Below are 8,546 nucleotides of genomic sequence, written 5' to 3'. Positions count from 1 at the left end.
TAGTTCTATCAAAGAAAAACGCAGATACAACAAGTGAAACACGGACGTCTGACTGAGGCTTAAACCATGTGCTAGCCCCTGTGCCTTTATAGACGGGCCGCGGGCTGCTGCTGCTGCTGCTGCTGCTGCTGCTATTATTTGTGGCCGTCTCCGTATAGGAAGAAATCCTGAGGGGCCATTCGCTTTCCTGTCACACTTTCTCCTCCACCACAGCTCCCCTCATGAGGCGGCATTTTGTGGAGCAGCCCGCCCATTCCTCTTCACCTCATCACTCTCCGCCTCTAAACAATGAGGCCGCCCGCCATTGGTCCACCTCTGAGCTCAAGTTCCTGAATGTGTGGAAGTCCATATAAATGGTGGCAGTGAGCACACGAGGCTTTGTGGATCGTGTGAGCTCCAGTCATGGTGAGTGTGCGGCCTCTTGCTGGCGGGTGTGGGATCCAGCAGACTCTTTTGTGTCCTGTCCTCTCCTCCTCTGTTGCTTCCATGGTTCATTTGTAGCCATATTTCCCGCCTGAGGTAAAGTATTGCTGTCGTTTTCTGCAATGTTCATGATCTTTTGCAGCCTTCTTTATTGCTGGCTCCCTGTGCAGAGCAGCCATGTACGTCCTGCTTCAGTGTAAATGTATGAAGTGTATGGCCTCCTGTGTGGTGGGGATTCTGCATTGTCAGGTTATAGAAATCCTCAGCAGTAGATGTAATCGGAGCTTTGGTGGGAAGGCCTCTGTTACTCGGCCCCATTAGTGCTGCTGTAAGAAGGAAGAACTCTGCTTTCCCCCTTTCTTTTCAGCCCTCACCCCTCCCCCATGTGCTCAGACCCTCTGCTTTCTTTGTGGTGCTTTCCTGGCTGTTTGTCGCCCAAACATAAGCAGCTCACAGGGGCTTCTGCTGCTGGGACCCTCAGATCTGGGCTGTGATCATTGGGGGATTCATTTATTCTGTAGAGATGAATGAGATCCATGTGTAACACAAACGTGCGGCATCCTGCAGACACATGGAGAGGGAACTGAGCGGGAACTGTCTGCTGGGGCCCTGGGATGTGCTAAGAAGCAAATAAAAGGCAGACAAGGGTTAATAATAGTCCTGGTGGATATGATCATAAGTCATCAGCCTCTGTACACACGGTCCGTGATATCAAACTATGCCGAGTACCGGGAGCCTGGATAGGTAATAACACCCTATGTTCCCCCAGCTAGCTAAGTCCTGCACTAGTTTCCAGATTGCTTATGAAATTGTTGCGGGGACCAGAACTGGCAGCCATAGTGAAGGAGCCACTGGTCTGCAGACCTCCGTACACAGCAGGATCTTGGTTTAATATATATTTCTTGGTGGGTGTTCACGCATAAATGTGTGCTATATTGTGTTCGCCATATGCAGTGATTGACTACCCTACGTGGGAGATCTGCCACACTCTTGGATTTGTTGCCTCTTGAGACTTTATTTTTTAGTAAATGGCAGTTGTGATATCCAGTGACTCGACTCTTCCTACTGGTTTCTTATGTGTCGGTTTCTCCTATCTATGGCCCTAATGTGCTATAAGAATGCCTCCCTTCAGCAGTTCATTATGATAATAGGCATTTGGATATCAACTACAGTCATATTAATCAGCAGGACAGTAGCTATATAATCAAATGGCAATAACTAAATGTACTGAAAATTTACATTAACTGGTGTTTCATTTTTTATTTTTTTTATTTTACAGGCTGGTGGTAAAGCTGGTAAAGATTCTGGCAAAGCGAAAGCGACTTCTGTTACCCGCTCTTCAAGAGCAGGACTGCAGGTAAGTAATGGTTAACCACCTCTTTCACATGGAATCATTTTCTATTTCCATACATTCTGATAGTCTAATAGGAGTTATGAGCATGACCAACAGCATTATGGGACCTTCCTTTCTCTGATGGGTAGATCCTAATTTCTGGGACCTTCAATTCAATATTTTTGGCATTCCCTATGGCTATACAATAAATGTCTGTTAAATACCCATTTAAGTTTTGAATACTATATAGCTTTCAATTTTCAAAGTCTTATTGTCGGTATATGGTAACTTTACAAAGATTGCCATATACCCCAATCTTAAACAGAAGCTCACTGAAGTGGATTAGATTTTGCTAGAATATATACTTTTTTTTTTTTTTTTTTTTTTCTTGCAAATTTTAGCAAATTGATCAGTCTGATGTTGGCCTCGTGGTCACACTTAAGAAAAAAAATTGACTGTATTTATGCCGTTCAGAACTTTTCTTAAGTCGGCTAAGCAACGAAATTTGCTTTTTATTCAATAGCTAAATATTGTTGAAACTCATCCCACAAAATCTTAGGTTTTATTTTGAGAACCCATGGGTGACAAAATGTCAGGATACCTCCAGATAATCGGCAAGATGATTCAAGGAATACTTACTTGCTCTTAGGACTTCTACAGTTGCTTACCCAAACATCTGACTCTACTTTTGATCTTTAGTTTCCAGTGGGTCGTATCCATCGTCTTCTGAAAAACAGAACTACCAATCATGGCCGTGTTGGTGGAACAGCCGCAGTCTACACAGCAGCAATCCTGGAGTATCTCACTGCTGAGGTAAGCCGTAAGTGGAATGGAAAGGAGGGAAAGCCCTTAAAGAGGTTGTCCAGTACTTTTTATTATTTCCCCCCCCCCCGGGTCTCCTAAGGATTTTTGTAATTGCCTTACGTTGCAGATACTGCCTGTGAGCGGCGCTATCACTGGCTGCTCACAGGCATCAGGTGACCACCTGCTGCAGCCAGCTCTGACATCACAAGTACTGGCAGCAGCCGGCAGTCTGTCTTCTGCATTCCACGGTGGATGCCAGGGTGTAACGTGGGGGTAACCCCGCCCACAACCCAGCTGCCACCGCTGGGACCCCAGCGGTGAGTCACTCCTCATTTGTTGTGACGTCAGCGCAGGGGCACTTGTTGACTGAGCGGCCAAGGATAGCACTGCTCACAGGCAAAAACAGCAACGTAAGGTATTTGCAAAAATCCTTAAGGGCCCCGGGGGGATACATTGGGGAGGTAATATAAAGTACTGGACAACTTCTTTAAATGGTCTTCATCACTACAGATTCATAATTGGGAGAAATGTTAGCTTTAAAACTAATTTAAGGAGGATTGAACGAAAACTTGAATGTTGTTAGTGGTTGATAACTTGCCCACTGCGGAATCTTAGTTCATGTGAACAATATGGTAGAAATAGTGCTGTATGCGTCTGAGACCAGTTAGGGTATGTGCACACACGTTTTGCTGCAGATTTTTATGTAAATTTTCAGCTTCGTCTGGCAGTACCAGCAAAGTGTATGAGAAATCAGAATTCGCTGTTCCCACATGTTGCTTTTTGTTTTCTGTGATTAGAAAAACGCTGGAAGAAGTGACGTCACTTATTTCAGCGTTTTTTTTTTCCATCCATATGAAGTAATGAGGGTGTATGAAAAACGCACTTCATAACGCACCTGCGTATTTGCAGCGTTTTTGGACCAGAAATGACAGACAACCTTTTTTTTTTTTTTTTTTTTTTTTTTTTTTCCCCCTGCAGTCACTAAACTTTATTAGCACGAACATGAGACAGAGTTCAACAAAAAAAAAAAAGCTAAACCTGCGTTTTTGACGCAGCTTTTCTCTGGCAGGAGATTAGATATCAGCAGATTTCAGTGCAGAAAAAACAGTGTTGCACATACCCTTACTGTTGTCATTTGTTGTACAGTGTAACTACTATTGTAGTGGGCTCCACAAATCTTTCAGAGTACACACGACACCAATTCATTTTGGTTAAGGGAGTTTTCAAGTGAAAACAAGTAATCACTTATTGATTTGCCGGGGTCTGACAACTGGGGCCATACAATCAACAGAGTAATTTTTATCCTCCTACAATGGCGTGGCAGTGTATGCCTGACCACCCCTCCATTCATTCTTTATAGGACAGCTGGAAAAAGCCAAATTCAGCGCTCAGCAACCCCATAGGGAATGAGTAGAGCGGTGGTTGAACATGCAGTACTGCTGCCCCATTCTTATGGGGATTAAAGTGCCCCTTTGTGCCAATCAGTGTAGATCCCAGTGGTCGGATCTTCACCAATCAGTAAGTTATTACAGGACAACCCCTTGAAGTCCTATCACTAACATTTTTATTTACTGTAAAAGCAGATATAATAAAACATACGATTTGGCTTAAAATGTATTAACAAAGCTGAGGAAAATCCGTTTACTTGGCAAGAGCCTACTATGTGGATGAGCCAACTTTAGCCAAAGTCTCCTCTAGGAAGTTCCCCTTGCTTCCTGCTCTGCCTGTGTAATTTACCCATGATGCACAGCATGAAGGAAAAGTGACCTTTACACCAATGATGAGTGCTCAACACTGAACTGGTAGGGGAATCCCTCATCTAGTTCAGCACTGAGAATTCATTAGTATTGTTAGTACTAATCTATGCATATATGCTGCTTACTGGCAGAGATAATGGTCATCAGCGCTAAGGGGGTGCCTCTTATCACTAGCCACGGCCATGGGTGAGGGTGTGTAGTCTCACTGCAGTTTTCTTAGATTATTCCACTAAGACTTTGGATGTTGGAATAATAGTGAGCAGTGAGAAACGCTCAGATTCTTTCATGTGCAGTAAATTAATTATCCTTTTTTGAGCTAAGTAGTCTTCAGTCATATTGTACTGGTACATAGATATCATCTCTTTATACCCAAAATGTAGTAATATAAATTAAATAACAATTACTATAATCACATTTTAAATACACTTTTAAATAAATGACAAATCAGTAAGCATAAATATATTTGATATCCCTGTAATCGTAACAACCCTTATAATTATGGAGATTGGTAAATGGAATAAAAAATTATGTAATTTGTTTTTGTTTTTTTTCCATTCCATCCACTAAAGAGAATACACTTGTACAGCTTATAAAAATGTTTGGCAAAAATACTGGTCACCTCACAAGAAAAAAAAAAAAATTAAAGTACAAATACAATGAAGCTTACATTAAAAAAGTTATGGCTGTTGGACAATGTCTTGTTCATTCAGAGTTCTGTCATCTGAAGAAATTCATGAGAAAAATGTCTGTGTATATGTTTCCCTCAAGACTGGATGTTTGTACGCCAGTCACGATGAAGAGTATAGTGGAGTGAAAATACATGTGGCATTTTACTGTCAGCCTTTGCTCAGGCTCTGACTAGCAACCTACCTGGAATCCGGGGCGTGTCTCACTACAACACAACAGGCTGAGCCGCCAATCCCAAGATGGTCGCTCCCATGATTTGTGATTCTCTCATTGCACAATTCCAGTAATCAGTCATTGTTTCCAAAGGTCATTCATTCCTTTTTCTTTATATCTACAGTCTCCTTACTGTGATATCACCTTCAAAACACGCTAGGGTATATGTCTTAAGTTTTAGAGCAACTGTTTGTCTATACACAAGTGCGATAAGGAAGTAAAAAGGGCACGTTTCCTTCTTCAGGGTGAATGGTGGAGTAAGGTGCAGAAGTACAAAAAATAGAACAGACAGTCAAGCCTAGTAGACCGTATAGAAGTCATACAGGTGTAAGACCTTTTCTTTCTCTTTACTTTAAGGTACTTGAATTGGCAGGAAACGCTTCAAAAGATCTGAAAGTGAAGCGTATTACACCACGTCACTTGCAGCTCGCCATAAGGGGGGATGAAGAACTGGATGCCCTCATTAAGGCTACCATTGCTGGTGGTGGTAAGTATGCTGATGGTTACTTTCAGATCTACAGCAGATTATTACTATGAGGGACTGGCTTTGTTAATTTATGTGGGAATATATAAAAAATGATGTAACACTGTTTGATGACTGGCAGTTGTGATTTCTGAAGTTTTTCTTCCTTTTTCCCTTTTGAATGCAAATGGTATAGTGTAGTCATAATGATTAAAAGGATATGCAGAAAATAGCTCCTGACACTATTGTTGGGATCTACGATATGTCTTGGACTGGGGTCACACGGTCAAGATACACTAAGTAAATAAAGTGACCTAAATTTGTAGTTCAGAAAGCTCATTGCTGTTGCGATTCTTAAACCTCCATGTAATTGCTTTCCTTGTAGGTGTCATTCCTCATATTCACAAGTCCTTGATTGGCAAGAAAGAACAGAGTGCTGCCTAACTGAACCATCAAACATGGATGTGGACTTGACCAATTTGCAGTCTGCTTGAGTTCCCATCTAGGTTACAGGCCAGCATTTGGACTGTAACCAGTTTTAAGTTTTGGCTTCAAAGAAGCCAGTTCTGCATTGCAACGGCTGGGCATCTTACTCCGGTGGACCCTGGATCAAGATTGGAGTATAAAACGCAAGGTCTTGATGAATTCTCTCCCTAGGTTAAGTTCCCATGATGAGTATTTTGATGCTGCATATTTTCAAAAAAATGCAAGTAAACTATTTTACTTAAGGGTATGTGCCCACGATAAGGAACCACTGTAGCCCCCCGACGCTGCTGAACAGTCGCGCGGCTTCCACCCTCATTATGCAAATGAGCAGCCGCAATATTTTGTTTTTCCACATGCAGACTTTCCTTATTGATGTTAGTCTATGGGGAAAGTTCACATGCGGACCTGCAAGAGAAATTTGACATGATGCGGTCCCGAAAGACGCCACAAGTCAGTTTCCGCGTGTGATCTGCAAGTGCACATAGACGCATAGCGGACATGGGATTTCTAGAAATCCATCCACTTTGCTGTAACATCTGAATGCTGTGGGTTTAACTATGCATAAACCCAGCTTCAAACCCACAGTGGCTCCTAATCGTGTGCACATACCCTAATAGCTGCAGAAATGGTGCAGGAAATCTACATTATCAAAAACTCACCAAAAGCTTTGTGGGAACATAGCCTTACAGTTACAAAAAAAAAGAATTTGGGGGGAATGTGTTCATTAAGCTAATCTTTTGGATATCTGTATTTTTACAATAAATTTAACACTATATTTACAGTCAGTTGGTGAGGTGTGTAATTTTTTTTTTAAGGGGGTTATTCAAGGTGTGAAACGCTGCTTAAACTTCAGCTCTCAGACGGTGCGTGGTTACAGCTGCCGCTCACTATACACTGAGGGGTGACTGAAGCTGCTCCAACCAACCTCTATGCCTGAAAGCCAGAGTTCATTTCCACCCGGCAGTGGGGCTCTCAGTGCGGATGCCAGGCAGATTCAGAACATTATTATCCCTTGGCTTAATCCCATATCTGCAGGTTAATGGCAGGGATTTTTTTACGTGACAGCTGTTTCTCATGCAAGACCATGCGGATGATCTTAATGACCCTTTAAAACTTTTGCTGGTGAAACATCTGTTTCCTTACAAGATTAAGTGATTGTGCAAGAAAACAGTGGTGAGACCACAGCTGCACAGGGCTGCAGTGGTTTAAATCCGTAATACTGCATGTCCGCAGCTTGTGAATCTAGCCTGATGGCTGTAATTCACATAGCAGAAACTCTGTCCTGCATATTTACCATTGCATAATTGGAGGCCTTAGATTAAAACTGAAGTATGCATGTTTTTATAGCAGTCTAGTATTCCCTACAACATTTGTTGCGGTATAATGCAGAAAACATGGGACAAAGCCAGCACTCCTATAGTATTTAAGTAGCAGGAGCACGTACACCATGTCAAACAGACATATTTGCAACAATATTTATGTGCACATTATTTTAATACTATAGTAGTGTTGGCCTCGCCCTATGCTTTGTTTTTCAGGAATGTGGCAGCCTCCTGGACTGTGCAACTTAAGGTTTAGTTCCCACAATTAATTTTTGACTTAATTTTCACTGTGCAAAAAGTGATTTACAATTCAATCAAAGCAAATGGGATTTATAGAAATGTTATGCCAAACATCAGAGGTGGCGCCACAGAGAGAGAGTTCAAGTAAGTTTTCTACTCGACGCAGGCAGACTGCAGGGGGTGACTTTTTCCCCTCCCTCTGTGCTCTTGTCTGCTCAGCCAGCCATTGGCCTCAGAAAGGGGAGCAGGGGCACCCAGTGCTGTCCAGGAAGAAAGTCTACGACATGGGGAAGTATAATATGGTGTAATCTTTGGTATGCATGTCACCCTGTCTATGACATACACACTAGATCTAGATATGTAGATGAATGTGTCTGTGTCTATCCCATGCATTACAAACACCCCCTATCTATATAATACATTACATCCTTTAGGGTGTCAAATATGATATAATGACATCAGCCACAGCCTGTGACATACACGTGCTCTACGGCTGTGGGCCTCTGAAAGTAAAATGGCTGTAGAGTAAGGCCTATTCGGACTTCTGTTTTTCATGTTCCACTGCTGACCGTGTTTTTTCTCAGATAGCACTCATAACTATCATAGTCTATGGGGCTGTTTGATTTTGTTTCCTTAAAGTGAGTGGTCCGCTTAAAAAAGAAATAAAAAAAAAAAATAATCACAGGTCTGATTTTGATCTGAGTGTTGGATCAAAATCGGCAATCCAAGTCTGAGCCCATGTACGTATCAGACCGTCATCTGAGTGCTGTCTGATTTTCATGGACTGTCATAAAGGGGAGGTGGAGAAACTTTTTTTT

At 42.2% G+C, this 8,546-nt stretch overlaps 1 protein-coding gene across 1 annotated transcript; it reads left to right on the top strand.

Annotated features, from left to right (window-relative positions):
* The first annotated feature begins 252 nt into the window (after window positions 1-252).
* LOC141153813 (histone H2A.Z-like) lies at window positions 253-6,949 on the top strand. Its single transcript, XM_073638983.1, has 5 exons — window positions 253-405; window positions 1,703-1,780; window positions 2,456-2,569; window positions 5,575-5,704; window positions 6,066-6,949. Exons 1-5 carry the CDS (start codon window positions 403-405, stop codon window positions 6,122-6,124), a joined length of 384 nt encoding a protein of 127 aa, XP_073495084.1. The 5' UTR covers window positions 253-402; the 3' UTR covers window positions 6,125-6,949.
* Window positions 6,950-8,546: the final 1,597 nt, after the last annotated feature.

Source organism: Phyllobates terribilis, unplaced genomic scaffold (genome assembly GCF_046119375.1).
Source record: "Phyllobates terribilis strain yellow unplaced genomic scaffold, ASM4611937v1 Scaffold_1__5_contigs__length_1240528914, whole genome shotgun sequence".
Classification (NCBI taxonomy): domain Eukaryota; kingdom Metazoa; phylum Chordata; class Amphibia; order Anura; family Dendrobatidae; genus Phyllobates; species Phyllobates terribilis.
The sequence above is the reverse complement of the archived record's forward strand: the minus strand, read 5'-3'. Positions and strand labels throughout refer to the sequence as shown.

Coding starts and splice junctions, on each gene's coding strand:
- LOC141153813 (XM_073638983.1), top strand. Junction 1,781..2,455: donor CTTCAAGAGCAGGACTGCAG/GTAAGTAATGGT, acceptor TTTGATCTTTAG/TTTCCAGTGGGTCGTATCCA. Junction 5,705..6,065: donor GGCTACCATTGCTGGTGGTG/GTAAGTATGCTG, acceptor CTTTCCTTGTAG/GTGTCATTCCTCATATTCAC.